Source organism: Carettochelys insculpta, chromosome 7 (assembly GCF_033958435.1).
Source record: "Carettochelys insculpta isolate YL-2023 chromosome 7, ASM3395843v1, whole genome shotgun sequence".
Lineage (NCBI taxonomy): Eukaryota > Metazoa > Chordata > Testudines > Carettochelyidae > Carettochelys > Carettochelys insculpta.
The window spans coordinates 42,326,400-42,343,796 of record NC_134143.1 but is presented as its reverse complement, the minus strand read 5'-3'; the positions used below and the strand labels follow the sequence as shown (position 1 = coordinate 42,343,796).

The 17,397-nt window shown below is 44.0% G+C and overlaps 1 protein-coding gene across 7 annotated transcripts in view; it reads left to right on the top strand.

Annotated features, from left to right (window-relative positions):
- EXOC6 (exocyst complex component 6) overlaps positions 1-17,397 on the top strand; it is a 190,264-nt gene that overhangs the window by 64,375 nt on the left and 108,492 nt on the right. For all 7 annotated transcript variants that reach the window (XM_075000389.1, XM_075000388.1, XM_075000391.1 and 4 more), the window contains exons 7-11: positions 6,770-6,925; positions 12,280-12,348; positions 15,799-15,882; positions 15,986-16,032; positions 16,443-16,563. In XM_075000389.1, the coding sequence (XP_074856490.1) occupies positions 6,770-6,925; positions 12,280-12,348; positions 15,799-15,882; positions 15,986-16,032; positions 16,443-16,563 (477 nt within the window). The remainder of the gene's footprint in view (positions 1-6,769; positions 6,926-12,279; positions 12,349-15,798; positions 15,883-15,985; positions 16,033-16,442; positions 16,564-17,397) is intronic.

Sequence of the window (17,397 nt, the reverse complement as noted above, 5' to 3'; positions counted from 1 at the left end):
TCCTCCCCCACCCTGCTTTTGTGGGGCCCTGCAGCAGCAGCTGTTGTGTGGCCCACCCTCAGGCACCCGTGGGGACACTCCTCCCTCTAACCCCCCCGCTTTAGCTGGTACTACCCCCCTTCCTTTTGCGCCCCCCTTTTTTGTGCCCACGCCCCCCCCTTTTTTCTTTCTGTTAGGTGCCTGAGCCCGTCCCCTTCCACTCACTCACCTCCCCACACTCACATATACTGTACCCCCACACACACATCCCAGTGCAGTAGCAGGAGCCGTTTACCATGTTGTGCTGGGAGTTGTGGCCTTCTTGCACTTTCCTCTCCTCCTCCCCCTTCTGCCCCCCCCCCACCGACCAGGTCCTCAGCTTGGCTGGTGGGGGAGGGGCAGCCGCTTCCTCCTTCCCTTCTCCTCTTCTCCTCCCCTCCCCCGTTCTTTCTTAAAGTGCCCCATCCCAATAAATTCCCTCACCCTTGCATCCCTCACCATGGCCTCCACAACCACCGGGGGGCCAGCTGGTGATGCCCCCCTCCCACCCCTGAAATGGCGGCCTCCTCGTCCAGGGCCGCCGGGGTCCTTGCCATCTCTTTGGCCGAGGGCGTGGGCGTAGGCTCCGGGGCTCCTGCCACCCCTGCCGTGGCGTCCTCCGGTGACCCCGCCCCGAACCCATCCCCCAAAAAGGGCAGGAAGGGCCAGGGGAAAAAGAAAGGCAAGAGCCCCGCCCAGAAGGCCAAACCCCCCGTGGTGGGAGCTCTTACCCCAGCTGCTGCAACATCTGGCGCAGCTCCCCCTTCTCCATGCACCCCTGTTCCCACCACCATGCCGGGGGACTCTGATTCTTGAGCCCCCAGGTTGTATGCCCAGGTGGCAGCTGCCGCCTCACACCCTGCTCTCTCCGCCTCCGCTAGGACTACCACCCCCGAGCGGGGTCCTCCCCCTGTTGGGCAGGCGGGCCGTCCTCACCCTGGTGCCCAAAAAGGGGGACCCCCATGACCTTCGGAACTGGCGTCCCATCTCGGTCCTCAGCACGGACTACAAGATAATCGCCAAAGCCATCTCCCGTCGCTTGGGGTCCGTGCGGCAGGACATGGTCCACCCCGACCAGACCAGACCTACACCGTCCCGGGCCGTACCATCTTCGATAACCTCTATCTGGTCCGGGATCTCTTGGAGTTCGGGTGTAGGGATGGTCTGTCGTTCGCCCTCCTGTCCTTGGACCAGGAGAAGGCGTTCGACAGGGTGGACCATGGTATCTCCTGGGCACTCTGCGGGCCTTCAGCTTCGGACCCCATTTCATCGGATTTCTCTAGGTGCTGCACGCTGCCTCAGAGTGTCTGGTCAAGCTCAACTGGACCCTGACCTCTCCGGTCAGCTTCGGGCAAGGGGTGCGTCAGGGCTGCCCGCTGTCAGGCCAGCTCTACGCTCTGGCCATCGAGCCCTTCCTCTGTCTCCTTCGGCAAAGGTTGACAGGGTTGGTGCTCCGTGAGCCAGAGCTGTGGCTGGTCCTGTCAGTGTACGCCGATGACGTACTCCTCGTGGTCCAGGACCCAGGGGACCTGGTGCGGTTGGAGGCCTGCCAAGCCATCTACTCGGCGGCCTCCTCTGCCCGGGTCAACTGGGTCAAGAGCTCTGGCCTGGGGGTTGGGGCGGGGTTAGGGAGCCACCTTCCACCCATGCTCCAGGCCATCCAGAGGAGCGCGGGTCCGCTGTCCTGTCTGGGCGTCTCTCTATCCGCCACGCATCCCTCTCCGCCGGAAAACTGGCAGGGTTTAGAGGGCAGGGTGGCTGAGCGGTTGCGGAGGTGGATGGGGCTGCTCCAGTGTGTCTCCCTATGAGGGAGGGTACTGGTCCTTAACCAACTAGTTCTGTCCATGCTCTGGCACCATCTCAGCACCCTTGTCCCACCCCCGGGCTTCCTGGCCAACCTCCAGAAGGTAGTTCTGAAGTTTTTCTGGCCAGAACTGCACTGGGTCCCTGCAGGAGTTCTCCATCTCCCCCCGGAGGAGGGAGGACAGGGCTGACCTGCCTCCGCACTCAGGTCCATGTCTTCCGCCTCCGAGCCCTGCAGGGACTCCTCAACAGCAACAGTGCAGATAGTCTGGCATGGAGCACACTGGCGCACGCTTTCCTCCGTTGCTTCCGAGGTCTCCGATACGACCGGCAGCACCTTTATTTGCCTTTGAGAGGCCATCCGCGAGACCTCTCGGAGCTGCCGGCGTTCCACCAGGACCTCCTCTGCACCTAGCGGCTGCTCGCAGTCTCCAGGTCCTTAGGGGCCACCGCGGGGGAAGACCTCCTCGCAGAACCCCTGCTACACAACCCCTACCTCCGTGTGCAGGCGGCGGAGTCCCCCGCGGTGTGCCGGAGGCTGGTCCTCGGTGGAATCACCAGAGTCAGAGACCTCCTGGACTGTGACCAGGGAGACTGGATGGAGGCCCCAGCACTCGCCCGGCTCATGGGGCTCTTCACCCTACGCTCTCCCCGGCACGTACTCGAGGAGGTGAAGGCCGCCTTGCCACCTGCTGCTCACGTCTACCTATGCCAGGTCCTGCGAGAGGGTGCACCCCGCCCCCCTCTCACTCCTGGCCCTCCGGACCTCTCTGTGGCCCCCCGGCTCTGCGAGCCTCCCCATCCCCCTCCCCCGCATCATCCCAGCTGGCTGCATGCCTTGCAGCCGGTCCCCTTTTGAACCACACCCAGGCGTCACCTGTACACGCTCGTGCTCCACACACTCCATTTCCCCACCCTCACGTTCCGCCCAGACCACAAGTGGCGGGACCTTCTACCACCTTCGGAGGGTGGGGAGCCCCAGTGGGCCAGCCTTTATTCTACCTTGGTCCCGCGGCCTGCTGGGGACATTGGCTGGAGAATTCTCCATGGGGCAGTGAGCACGGGTGTGTACCTGGCGCGGTTCACCCCCCTCCCCAACACCTGCTTTAACAGCCATGTTAAAAAGGCAGTGAGAGTGAAAAGGGCAGCTTTTAAAAAGTGGAAGTCAAATCCTAGTGAGGAAAATAGAAAGGAACACAAACACTCCCAAATTAAGTGTCATAATGTAGTAAGAAAAGCCAAAAAAGATTTTGAGGAACAGCTAGCCAAAAATTCAAAAAAGATAATAAAACGTTTTTTAAATACATTAGAAGCAGGAAGCCCGCTAAAAAAGCAGTGGGGCCCTTGGACGATAAAGATATAAAAGGAGCGATCAAGGAAGACAGTGCCATTGCGGAGCGATTAAATGATTTCTTTGCTTCAGTCTTCACGGCTGAGGATGTTACAGAGGTTCCTAAGTCTGAGCCAGCCTTTTTAGGTGACAAATCTGAGGAACTTTCCCAGATGGAAGTGACATTAGAGGAGGTTTTGGAGTTAATTGATAAGCTGAATAGTAACACGTCTCCAGGACCAGACGGTATTCACCCAAGGGTTCTGAAAGAACTCAAATGTGTAATTGCGGAGTTATTAACAGTGGTTTGTAACCTATCCTTTAAATCCTCTTCGGTACCCAATGACTGGAAGACGGCCAATATAACGCCAATATTTAAAAAAGGCTCTAGAGAAGACCCTGGCAATTATAGACTGATAAGTCTAACATCAGTACCAGGCAAATTAGTAGAAACAATAGTAAAGAATAAAATTGCAAGGCATGTAGAAGAGCACGAATTGTTGGGCAAAAGTCAGCATGGTTTCTGCAGAGGGAAGTCGTGTCTAACTAATCTATTAGAATTCTTTGAAGGGGTTAATAAACATGCGGACAAGGGGCACCCAGTGGACATAATATACCTAGATTTCCAGAAAGCCTTTGACACGGTCCCACACCAAAGGCTTTTATGTAAATTAGGTGGTCATGGGATAGGAGGAAAGATCCTTTCATGGATCGGGAATTGGTTAAAAGACAGCAAACAAAGGGTGGGAATAAATGGTAAATTTTCACAATGGAGGGGGGTAACTAGTGGTGTTCCCCAGGGGTCAGTCCTGGGACCGATCCTGTTCAACTTGTTCATCAATGATCTAGAAAATGAGGTAAGCAGTGAGGTGGCAAAGTTTGCAGATGACACCAAGTTGTTCAGGACAGTCAAAACCAAAAGGGATTGTGAAGAACTACAAAAAGATCTCAGCAAACTGAGTGGTTGGGCAGCAAAATGGCAAATGAAATTTAATGTGGGTAAGTGTAAGGTAATGCACATTGGAAAAAATAACCCAAATTACACGTACAACATGATGGGGTCAAATTTAACTACAACAGATCAGGAAGGGGATCTTGGAGTTATAGTGGATAGTTCTCCTCGTCAACCTCCTCCTGACCACGGCCAAGGTGGCCGTTTACAACACCCGGGAGAGGAGGCTGGCTGCGGGGGAGGCCTGCGACTGTGGGGCCTATTTCCTCTCCGCTCTCCGCTCATGAATCCGGGCAGAGTTCCTTTGGGCGACATCCACTGGCTCTCTCGACACCTTCGAGGAGCAGTGGGCGCTGTCCGGGGTTCTCTGCTCGGTGTCCCCTTCTGGTTCCCTAGTTTTAAACCTTTGACCTCCACTCCCGTCCCTGTTTTCTCTTTAGTTGTCCCCCGCACTTTGTTGGGGCCATGTCTTTTAATGGGATCCCTCTTTCCTTAAGAGGGGCCTTTTAGTCATGGCTCCAGTTCATGGACCTCCAATAGGAGCTGGTATACGTTCCTTCTAGAAGGCTCCTGCAGCTACCAGGCAGCTGTCTGCCACAATACCCATCACTCACTTTGTTTACCAGCACTCTGCCTGCCTTGTCTTTTTGGGTGAAAAGGAAGATGTAAATCAAAGAACCTTTTACCATCTCGGAGGAGTATCCTGCCTCTTAAGGAGGAAATTTGGGGCCTGCTGCTCACCTCCAGCAGTGGTGACCTTGCCAGTCACTGAGCCGACTGTTTGGGGTTTACCCCTAAAAAGGAAGATAACGCAATTATGTTATCTTGACCTTTCTCCACCAATGAATCTTCTTCAGGATATTAGCTAGGCAGTTTGTCGTCTTCTTATTTCCCTAAAAATTCTGCTTATTGTTTCATTTACCAAGATCTGGCAGAACTTCCAGCTCCTCCACTGTGATGCTCAGTTTCTACTAACCTGTCCAGTATCTGGTCAGTTTGGGCATGCCTATACTTAGTGAAAAATCGACACTCTGGAGGTCGATCTTCCAGGATTCAGTTTAGCACCTCTAGTAGGGGCATGCTAAATCAAATATTGAGGGCCCTTCCATTGACTCTGGTGCTTTTTGCAGTTGCGAGGAGTAAAAGAAGTCAATGGGATAGTTTCTCCCATCAGACTCCTACAGTGGGGCTGCACTGGAAATTTGACTTAAGGCTCATCGACTCCAGCCATGCAATTCTTGTAGCTGAAGTTGCATATCTTAAGGTGAATTTATTTTGTAGTGTAGTCCTGGCCTTTGAAACGTAAAAGGGACATGTGAGGTTCACAGTCCTGAGTGAGGTGCAACACTGCAGTTTCCTAGAGTAGGTAAGATCCAGTGTTCTCTCTAATTTTTTCCATCCATGAGCAGAGTAAATTTTTCTATGTGCACCGCCAATAGAAATGCATGTTGCCAGCTGTGGGTGCTCTGCCAATCAGCTGTGGGCACCATTTGAATTTCTTTTGGGTGTCTGTCAAAGTGCTCAACTTACTGGGAACACTGGTAAGATCTCTTCCTTCTTGTTAATGTTAATGGTTTTTGTGAAAAGGGAAGGAGAATTGTTACATATTGAAATTCCTGGTTCCTATAACATTTTAAACCATGTGTTTAATGGAACTCAAGGAAAGGGATTATTGTGTCCTATTGCACTAGAGCAGGGAGGTCCACTTCTGGTCTTTCTGTGGTGATTTGTAAGAGCTAAACGTGGTTTTGCAATGGATGAGGGAAGAAGACTGACTGGTTCTTCTCTGAGGTACCACCAATACAGGGAGGAGAGAGCAGATTGCTGGTATCTTGTTTAGGACAGAGACTACTGGAGGCAGGGTGTGGATTGTCCAGCAGCTCTTTCCAACCCAAAATAGTCTGCCACTTGCACCCAGAAGTAGTAGTGGTTTGGTGTGTGATGTGGTGGTGGAAACAGGTAAATTATTAGCCAAACATATATTATTATATGCTTATTATTATAAGCTTGTAATAAATTATAAGTTCGGTTTGGGCTAGTTCAAGCTAGTTTGCCCTTCTGTAATTCAAGATGGTTAATTCTGTTTTCTGTGTATGGGACGTTCTCTTTTGGCTTTCAAAAGCAAAGTTTTGGTGTAAGTGTAGCTCCAGGTGTCATGGATGAAATAGGACTACAAGATTGTACGGAGTCACATTTTTATATTTGTTGGAGTAGTAGAAAGAATGGACATAAAATTAGTTTAGATTTCTACAGATGACTCTTCTCAGTTAAACTAGGCCAAAAGTCTATGTCTATCTGGAGAGAGCTTACTATGTAATACTTTTATTATATTTAAATGTTCATATTTTATTGCTTTATCTGGTTAGAAAGACAATCACATTATAATGTTATGATTATTTCTTTAAAATTATATTTTAAGAATTAAATATTGGTGAGGTCAACCTTAGAACTCATTGTAATTGCAAATTGATTAAGGACATAATTTTCAGTATTTCCATGATTTGTGTGCTTTGGAGTTATGCTGATACATGCTCACTAAAATAAATATAGATGCCAACTGTATAAAACATCATAGTCTACATTTATGGTCATAATATATATATTCAGTTCTGAGGTCGTTAATGAAATTTGCAGTCCAATATTGAATATATATCTTGATAAAACAGGCACAGCAACAGAAAACCTTTCATACAACGCTTCAGAAACAGAATAATGTAAACTATGGGAGGAATATGTATATAATAAATGGCAGAGTTCCAGAACCCAAGTGTGAAATTACATCCAAGCCAACACTTGAGGAAGAGGAGGAACATGAAGAAGAGGTAACTTAATATTAAGTCAGTATCAGTATCATTTGTTTAAAATGAAGTCTATAGCATTAACTGAATATTTCTGGAGTGTAAATGTAGACCTTGGGTTCTGCCATAAGCTGAGCATGGATGGGGTTCTCCCCCATCGTACTGAAATTCATTGTGCTGTGTGGAGCACAAAGATCCCCCCTCATAGATTTATGGACATTAATGTAAATATAACCTGTAATTCTATAGGAGTTCAATCATAACTAATCACTTATTGTACTGTATGTAATCTCTAACCGTTTAGAATTGTCCCTAGCCTCTCTTTGTCAGAAGCTAGAGACGGATGACTGGAGAGGGATCACTTAATGATTATCTGTACTGTTCACTCTCTGTGGGGCATCTGACATTGGTCACTACTGGAAGACAGGATACTTGGGTAGACAGACCTTTGGTCTGACCCAGTGTGGCCATTCTTTTGTTCTTATGTTCACACAATATAACTATACCGGTCTGGGACATTAGTTTAGTCCTGGCAACATTAACAAAAGTCTGTTTGAAACAATGGCCTCATGCTCTTACTCACCTTTCTATAAAGGCTGCATTTTTCATCGTGATAAGCAGGGATCCTGGAAATCCGTTTTCCATGGAAAAATGCAGACGTGAAAAAATAAAAACATACGTTAATTATTAATACAATTTTACTGAAAGTGCCAATGTTACGTATTCCAGTGGTGCCCAACCTTATTACGTAGTTGCGCCACAAAAAAATGAAGCACAACCTTGTGTGGGCCAAACAGATGCTATACAATGCAGTCAGTGGAAGTCCTGCTGCCCGGGTCTGACAACAGGAGCTTTATATTTTGTGCATTTAATTTTTTCTGAAAATATGGAATATAGACATTTGGTGTATGTAAGAACAGGAAACTGAAATTCTGTAAAATTTGTTTTATTATAGTGACTGGTGGCGCTGGTAGGCTTTGAATGTGCTTGAAATTGTGCCCATATCAATAAAAAATTGTGTTCAATTGATTAACTTTACTTTGTGGTTAGGGAAATGGAAGTTCATTTTAATCCCAGAAAAACATGGATATTAATGGCTTTTATCAGATAATTTTGTTTTTCTTTCCTTTTGAATCGTGGAAAACTGGGATATCTGGAAATAATATCAACTGGTTGAGTAGGGGAATAGGGAATCCTTGATGGCTGAACCCCCAACCCCTCACTGTCTGTCATGAAGACTAATTTCTCTAAGATTAAGTCCCAAATTTACAGCTAAGGTGATCTCAGAATTTCATGTAAACCAAAGAATCCATCCATCTGCTTTCTTACCAAACTCTTATGACATCAATGCAGACAATGTAGGCTTTCTGCTTCAGATATGCAAAAAGCACTAGCTTTCGATCAAGCTAGAGCAAGATATTATAGAAGGTCCCCCTAACTGTTTGCATCCCTTCCTGCCATGTTATGAACTGGCCACATCACTCCATTACAAGAAATCAGAATTTATTCCACTAAACCACAAGCAGCTTCAATGATTTCTCTGAATGAGGTTCCTATAACTAAAATACGTGAGCTGGAGTTCAGTTCACATCTTCACAAAGGCATTATGCTTTGATACTGGTCTTGGGAGCTGGCGCTGCAGTGGGCTCAACATTCCTCCACAGTTTGATGAGTTCTGTGAGGTCTTTGCATTCTCTGAAAGTAGGAGAGTCGCTTGTTAGTCAACTCCCCTGCAGTGGAGCTCAGATAGAGACCATCCCTTGAATCATAGAATCCTAAGGCTGGAAGGGACCTCAGGAGGTCATCAAGTCCATAGAGACCGTCTCTTGAATCATAGAATCCTAAGGCTGGAAGGGACCTCAGGAGGTCATCGAGTCCATAGAGACCGTCCCTTGAATCATAGAATCCTAAGGCTGGAAGGGACCTCAGGAGGTCATCGAGTCCAGCCCCTGCTTCCAGCATGATGAACCCCAACTAAGTCATACCAACCAGGACTTTATCAAGCCAGGACCTAAAAACTTCTAGGGATGGAGATTCCACCACCTCTCTAGGCAACGCATTTCAGTGCTTCACCACACTCCTGGTGAAGTAGTTTTTCCTAATACCCAACCTACTTCTCTCCCTCTGTAACTTCAGACCATCATTCCTTGTTCTGCCATCTGTCACCACTTATACTGACCACCTTTAGGATGGTGAAGGCTGCTATTAAATCACTCCTCAGTCTTCTCTTCTGTAAACTAAACAAGCCCAAATCCCTCAGTCTCTCCTCATAAGTCATGTGCTTCAGCCCTTTAATCATTTTCGTTGCCCTCCGCTGAACCCGCTCCAACACATCCACACCCTTTCTATACGGGGGGGCCCAAAACAGGATGCAATACTCCAGATGTGGCCTCCCCAGTGCCAAATAGAGGGGAACAACAACTTCTATAGATCTGCTTGAAATTCTCCTTCTAATGCACCCCAATAAGCTGTTTACTCATATCCAGCCTTTCATCCACCATCATCCCTCGGTCCCTTTCTGCAGTATTACTGCTTAGCCAGACAGCTCCCAGCCTATAGCAATGCTTGGGATTCTTCCGTCCCAAGTGTAGGACTCTGTGCTTCTTATAGTTGAACCACATCAGATTTCTTTTGGCGCAATCCTCCAATTTATCCAGGTCATTCTGGATCCTCTCTCTACCCTCCAACATATCTACCTCTCCCACGAGCTTGGTGTCACCCACAAACTTGCTGAGGGTGCAGTCCAGTCCCTCATCCAGGTCATTAATAAAGATGTTGAACAACACTGGCCCCAGAACTAGTCCTTGGGGCACTCCACTTGAAACAAACCACCATCCAGATATTGAGCCATTGACCACTACCTGTAGGGCTCGACCATCAAGCCAGCTTTCTATTCATCTTACAGTCCATGTATCCAGTCTATACTTCCTCAACTTGGCTACGTCTAGACGTGAAGCCAACATCGAAATAGCTGGTGCCAGGCACAGCTGCAGACAGGGTCACAGGGCTGACTCAACAGCAAGCCGCTCCCTTAAAGGGCCCCTCCCAGACACAGTTGCACTAAACAACACAAGATCCACAGAGCTGACAACTGGTTGCAGACCCTGTGCCTGCAGCATGGATCCCCAGCTGCCGCAGCAGCAGCCGGAAGCCCTGGGCTAAGGGCTGCTGCCCACGGTGACCATAGAGCCCCGCAGGGGCTGGAGAGAGAGCATCTCTCAACCCCCCAGCTGATGGCCGCCATGGAGGACCCGGCAATTTCGACGTTGCGGGACGCGGATTGTCTACACGGTCCCTACTTCGACGTTGAACGTCGAAGTAGGGCGCTATTCCGATCCCCTCATGAGGTTAGCGACTTCGACGTCTCGCTGCCTAACGTCGAAGTTAACTTCGAAATAGCGCCCGACGCGTGTAGCCGCGACGGGCGCTATTTCGAAGTTAGTGCCGCTACTTCGAAGTAGCGTGCACGTGTAGACACAGCTCTTATGGGCAAGAATGTTATGGGAGACTGTATCAAAAGCTTTGCTGAAGTCAAGGTATATCACATCCACTGACTTCCCCATGTCCACAGAGCCTGTTACTTCATCATAGAAGCTAATCAGATTAGTCAGGCACAACTTGGCCTTGGTGAATCCATGTTGACTATTTTTGATCACTTTCCCCTCTTCCAAATGCTCCAAAATGGATTCCATGAGGATCCCTGTCATTATTTTCCCAGGGACTGAGGTAAGCCTGACTGATCTTGAAGAAGGTGAGAGATTACTATCAGGTCTGTAACTTGAATTCTTAGAGATGTGCGTTTCCTAGCTCTATTCCGCTGCCTGCCCTCCTTCTCCTGTGCAATGCATCTTGTGTTTGAGGCACAAAAGGAAACTGGCAAGGCAGTCATTTTATATGACCACTTGTACCCTCCATGTACTGCATGAGGGGAAGAACTGTGGAGGAATGGATGGAAGGACACTCCTGCCAAGGATGTTTTAGTTTCTGACCATCACATGATGCTCATGCTCACCTGTGATAGTATACAGATAGGGACCACAGATCTCAAACAACTCAAATTACAGAAAGGTGAGATGCTTCTTTCAGCTACTATATCATACTTATTCATGAGTTTGGTCTTGTAAATGAAGCATGATGGATTATACCCTAAATATTACTTCTTATAAACAAGTGTATGAAGTATCTGTTTTCTAATAGGAAAGAAGAAAGTTCTAATCCTGAAATGGGCAAAGGGAAAAAGCTAAACATTTAATCTACCTGTTAAATGAGAAAACCAACACTTTGATCAGACCTGAAGGTAGATGCAAGCCATTCAGGCATAGTCTTTCTACCACGTAATCCATTAAAACTATGTTTTTAAATGGCCATAAAATTGACCAACAGAGCTGACTCAGACTGACTGACAGAGCTAAGTCTCTCTTTACTGTGGTCCTGTGTTTTAACTTACAGATTTTGCCTAATGTGATGTCTGAATTCCATTTTCACTACTGTGCTAACCTCTCAGTATGCTTTCCTAAACCTCAGAATTACTGGAGGACACCAAGTTGTACAAATTGGATATTAAAAGAGCACTAAATAACAGTGATATAACAAAACAGTTTTATTGGTCTCCATAAGTATATTTAGTTAGCATTTGGCTCCCCCTTCAACTTGGCTTGAATTTCTTTTCAAGATTGTCTAAATCATTTTAAGTGCATAACCAAAATAGCTATGAACTAAAAGGTGTGACATGCCCCAAGGTCTAAGAGCTCACTTGATCTTGAAAGTGTATAGGGTGCTAATTGAAATTCCATTCACGTAAGGTACCTACGCTGCTCAGTATGGGGCCTATTTTCGTAGAGCAGGACTATAGTTTTAGATCCTCTGTCCACCTTGAGGGATTTATGATTGCCAGTCATTCTCCAAAGAATAAGGGTCCAAAGAAGCAATTTTGAAAGAGAAAGGAAAGGTGCCCATCAGAGAAGTTCTCCAAGTGAATTGGTTTTAGAGTTTCACCCTCTTCCCCTCACTTTTTCTAGTCTAGTGTTTGAAAATGAAGGTTATTGGAACAACGGTCTCTTTTATCATAGCCTTGATCCACATGGTTGGATCCAAGAGGAGGTGCTCATGTTGCCCAGTGTTCACTGCTTTGAGGAAAGGTGTTATATGAAGATGGTAAGACCCTTTGCATTCCAAGAATGCTGAGCTGTAGTAGTGATGTACTTCAAAATAGTCATTAGTGATTAACCTTCTCATTTGGTCAACTATCTTTAAAATGAGGCCACTTTCTTATATTTATGATTACATTCATATTAAGTAAAATAAGCTGTCAAATATACTGATTGGGTTCTGTTCATAATTCAGCAAGTTATGAGTCTGATATTTTTTTCATCCTGCAGGTTTTAACTGCTCATGATCTTGTAGATTTCTCTCCTGTTTACAGATGCTTGCACATCTATTCAGTTTTGGTATGTATTACTATGACTTAAAACAATCCAGAATGGTTAAAAATCTAAGTATAATTTTTCCTTACACTTTGCAGTTTTCCAAGTGAACAAACTCATGTGAACACATTTCATTGGTGTCCAAAGCTGAGACAGATGAAATAGATCTGAAACTGGGGCCCACAGATCCTTATTGTATAGTTTATTTTTATAATGCCTTACAGTGTAGCATTTAGGTAATTGCATAAACATTTTTAAAATTACAGTATATGTATGCCTCAACAGATAGTGATACTAAAAGTGCCAGTCCCTTAGCTGTTCCCAGTGTTCCTTATTACCTAAATCATTTAAAAATAGCAGAATAAAACATAAAATAATTTTTTTCCTAAATGTTACTGAACTCAGGTTCTGGTGGACCAATAACCAAATGCCAAAGAATGAGAACCAGTCTCATAAGCATTTTACACTCTGAGTCAAGAGCAAAGGCATGACAACACATCTCAACAGCTGTGAGACAGTAACAAGTGGTAGGCCGGTACACAGGATAAACAGGCCTAAAAAGAATAGTAACAGAGAGGTAGCCATGCTAGACTCTACTTCAACAAAACAAAGTAGCAGAAATGTAGCACTTAAAAGACTAACAAAATGATTTGTTTGGTGATGAGCTTTTGTGGGACAGACCCAAGACGTGGCTGATGACAAGGGGGTTTTGGTTGACAGAATTTTCTCTACATGGCTTGTTTTCTGATGGCAGAAGCCCCTAGTGGGCCAGCGATCTCATGTGACTATGCAAATGAGCAACCATTTGCATTGTCAAGTGTTTTCGTTTGCATGACCTTGCCTGTAGCAGCACGCTGTGTAGACGTAGTCCTTATGTGTAATGTAATTGTTAGAAGCTCCTCATCTTGAATGCTCAGCCTGGGCTCAGTCAGAATAAATTCTTTGTACAAGTTACCAGTAACAAAGCTTCTGCTGAATTTACTGAAACCTCATTTGCACCCATGCAATCCTCGTTGTCTTCAGATTATGCTCCTCAAAGACACCTGCCTGTACAGTTTTCCCTTCCTTCTTTCTGTTAGTGGCTTTGAAACTGCTCGTCACTAGATATAACTGAAGTATGTGTCTTAATAAAAGTTTTAAAAAGATTAGCCATTTGTATTATCCAATGCTATTGAATAAAACATTAGATTGGATGTGGATAACTAATCGGAGATATATTAAACCCTCTTGCTTCAGGACATAAAACTATTTAACAATGTCTGGGGTTGGGAAGAAACTTCCCACTTGAGGCAGGCTATTTCATAATGTCCATTATGACTTTTTTATAATCACCCATTATGAGAATCTCATGCCTTCCTCTGAAGTATGTGGTGCTTGCTATTACTAGAGTCGAAACACCAGACTGGATAAATCACTGGTCTGATGTGGTATGGCAGTTTCTGTGTTTTATAGGTGAGGGAGAACTCCAACATAAGTACTACTGAAGTTCAGCCTCTGCTTTAATCTTTTCCTGTTTTTTTGTGGTTTATATTTTTAGTAGGCTAGCCTACATGCCCAATCTGCTTAAGCACTATACGGCAGCATGACCACAGTTCAATGTGTTCGTTGGAATGCTGTGTTTAAATTCTATAGTAAGTTTCTGTCTGCCTCCCCAATTTCTTTGGTACACAACTCTAAATTTTCAGGCTAATAAAAATCATATGGCATCATAAAATAGAAAAATCTGAAAAAGGATTTTATGTATGAGAAAAATTCCAATAATTTATTATCCAGCGTAAACTGATTAGTTTCAGAGGGATAGCTGTGTTAGTCTGTTTTACCCACGAAAACTTATGCGTCAATAAATCCATTAGTCTCTAAGGTGCTACATGTTATATAAACTAATAAATACTTTGTATGTAAATGAATTTAGGAACTTTTCAAAGATGAACAACCTACATTGGTTGTGCTGGGCATTTTCTGTTTTAACTCTCCTTTGCTACTCCTGTGAATATAGGGCATGCTACCATGACTGTCGTGTTAATCTACTGATAGGGGATCAAAGCACCTGTTAAGGACATTTCTATTAAAAATCATGATGTTAGCTAGTTCCAAGTAATCATGTCTATTGCATAGTATATTATCATGTGTCAACACCCGTCAAGTATTTTACATATCTAACTTTATTTTGTGCATTTGGAAAGAGCAGCTGTTCTTTTTCGTTGTAAATTTCCACTATCCTCATGCACCAATATAAGATTAGAAGTCGATTGTACATTTCTCCCAATGACTTTATTGTGCATTTAAGAATAACATTTGAGTGGAAATTAATTATTTATATAATGATAATCAAGGTAAATGCTAATGTCCTAAATAAAATATTACAGTAATAAAAAGTGCTCTGGTTATTATTTATCACACAATATGAAAAACTCGCTTTTCTAAAAGCAGTGTCTACCCCCTTTATTTTTGTTTTTAAGCTTTGTTTCCTGCTGTGCTAAGGGATCTGCATTTTGGGGTAAAGAATCCAATATTCTTTGTATGTTTGAAAATATTAATTTAGACCTTAGATGATTTCCTACTGAAATAGTAGTGATTTAAAAATATCCAGCATCTCTTATGGTTTTATTTGAAGCTTTTTGAAATCCCAAGTAAAGGAACTCTAAATAGCTCTGACCTAGCAATGACCTTGTGCAGTAAAAATGAAATTTAAAAATGCTAAGCTGCTTAATTCTGTTTGCATACAGATTATTTTGCATTCAATAGGTGGAAGAGCCAGTGTTACAATGGTTTCATATGAACAGATGGTTTCCACTGAATGAATCATCTTAATAAGAATACCAGGATGTTGTGTGAGGTCTGAACAGTATAATCAATAGACATAAGAGACTAAAATCCAAATAGTTATTCATTAATATTTACTAAATCCAAGAAAGAGTAAGCAAATATTAATGTTTGTTTACATTTGCTCAAGGAAAGCTAATGCACCCAAGAGGCAGGACTTATATTATGAATTACTGTCACATTTAGCATATAACTCAACTTTACATGTCACAGCAGTCAATATAAACTAAGTTTCCAACGTATCTGAGAACAAGTGGAATTGTAGTGTTTTAAAGCTGATGTATTTAACTTTCAGGAGTTAAGATTTTTTAAGAGAATTAAAAATTTAAGAGATTTGTTGAGAATTATTTTGTTACTCAGTCATTTCAAAAAGTTTGTATTTGGCATCATAGCGTCATGACACGAGTAAAAATGTGGGATCAAGTGCTCAGTTCTCCTCTCCAGTGTACACTGTTGATCTCCTTCACATGCTTTCCACCAATTTCAAGTATATAGAACTTCTGCTGTTGTCTGTGGGCGTTCCACATGTGGAACAAGTATAAAATGTAGGGTTGAGAGTTACAGTGTAGAACTCTGACCTTAATTTCAGATGTGTTTGCATCATATGAAAAATATGCATCTTTTAACCATGTTTTGTTTGTGTTGTCTTAGGGTGATGGAGAGACATTTGAAAACTACTACAGAAAGCAAAGAAAAAAACAAGCAAAATTAGTTCTTCAGCCACAGTCGAGCATGGTAACCAGTGCTAGTTTTTTTATTAAGTTGCACTGACTTGGAATTTGACTTAAATATTTAGTGGTATTTTCATTCCTCAACTTTTTTTGTTTTTTACTTAAAGCATGAAACAGTAGAAGGCTACAGAAGATATTTCAGTCAAATTGTAGGGTAAGTTTTTTAAATGAAAATCTGGTACCATTATTTTTATCTCCCAGAATCCTCTCCTCTGTGTAAGACCCGTGCCATCTGTATCCCATTGCCACATTGGGTAATGGCTGCTGCTTCTCTGGAGTGGAGAGATTATCTGTCCTGCACAGACATGATACATTTTTCCAGTGTTGTGACAGATATAGAGACTCCATGGAGCTGGGCTCCAGCTGGCAGCGGCTATGCTTTCCACGTTATGTCCAGAACAGCATCAAGGGTCTGATGCAAAGTCCGCTGAAGTTCCAGTTTTTCTGTGGGCACAGCCTGTCCATTCTTGTTTACAAAAGGGTAGGATTTGCTCGGTGTTGTTGTAAATATTTGAAAATAACTGTGAGTTATTTAATGTAAATTCTTATAAATTTTTGTTTTAGTTTCTTTGTAGTGGAAGATCACATTTTACATGTAACACAGGGATTGGTAACCAGAGCATACACGGATGAACTCTGGAACATGGCACTGTCAACGATCATAGCTGTTCTTAGAACCCATTCTGTAAGTGAGAAGGCTGTGATGTATTCTTCCATTAAAGAATCTGTGTGTTTAAAAGTAAGATAGTGTCACAGTGAAAAGTTATACCTTCATCATTGTGGGTGTTCTTTCTTTTTTTGTGATTTTAAAATTGCTCACATTTGGGAGAGAATAGGCTGAGCTTTTGTTTTTCTCATCAGTTTCAGGCTGAGCCACAGCCATGGGCTTTTTGCATAATCCTTCACTGATTTACTACTCTCTCGGTCTTCCAAAAGTACTCTTAGTCCAGCAGTTTAGAATATGCAGAGTTAATCTGCTGTTATTATTGCATTCTGTCCTCATTAGTTTCAACTGACCTCTTCATTAGATCAGATTGAATAGTTCATCACTGAAAGCACCACCAGGGAATAATTCCTAATTATCATTCCAGATACCCTGTTTCCAAAATAAACTCTGCCAGCACAGTGCTTAGAGCTACCCATTCAGTGCCCCTAAAATAGTATGTTTATATGTCAGTAGAGGCATTACTATAATCTTGAAAATATTAAAGGGTTATTAATTTAATATTATGTTTAGCTGAATATTTAATATTTTTTTAATATTTTTCAAATAGTGCAAGTTATTTCTCTATTATCTACCCAAAAGAAAATTGGGTATCAGCGTGCAATTTCTGATCTCCCCTTGAAAAGCAAGGGAATACAGTCATTGAATATGGTTGACTATATTTTATCGTGGTAAATTATTTGAAAACTTGTCAAAAGGGTCATAGGTGTCAAGGCATGCTCAGGAAGAAAAATAGATGATGTGTAACCTGTGCAAAGTGCTGTTACTTCATGTCTTGACTTTCCCTTCTCAGTG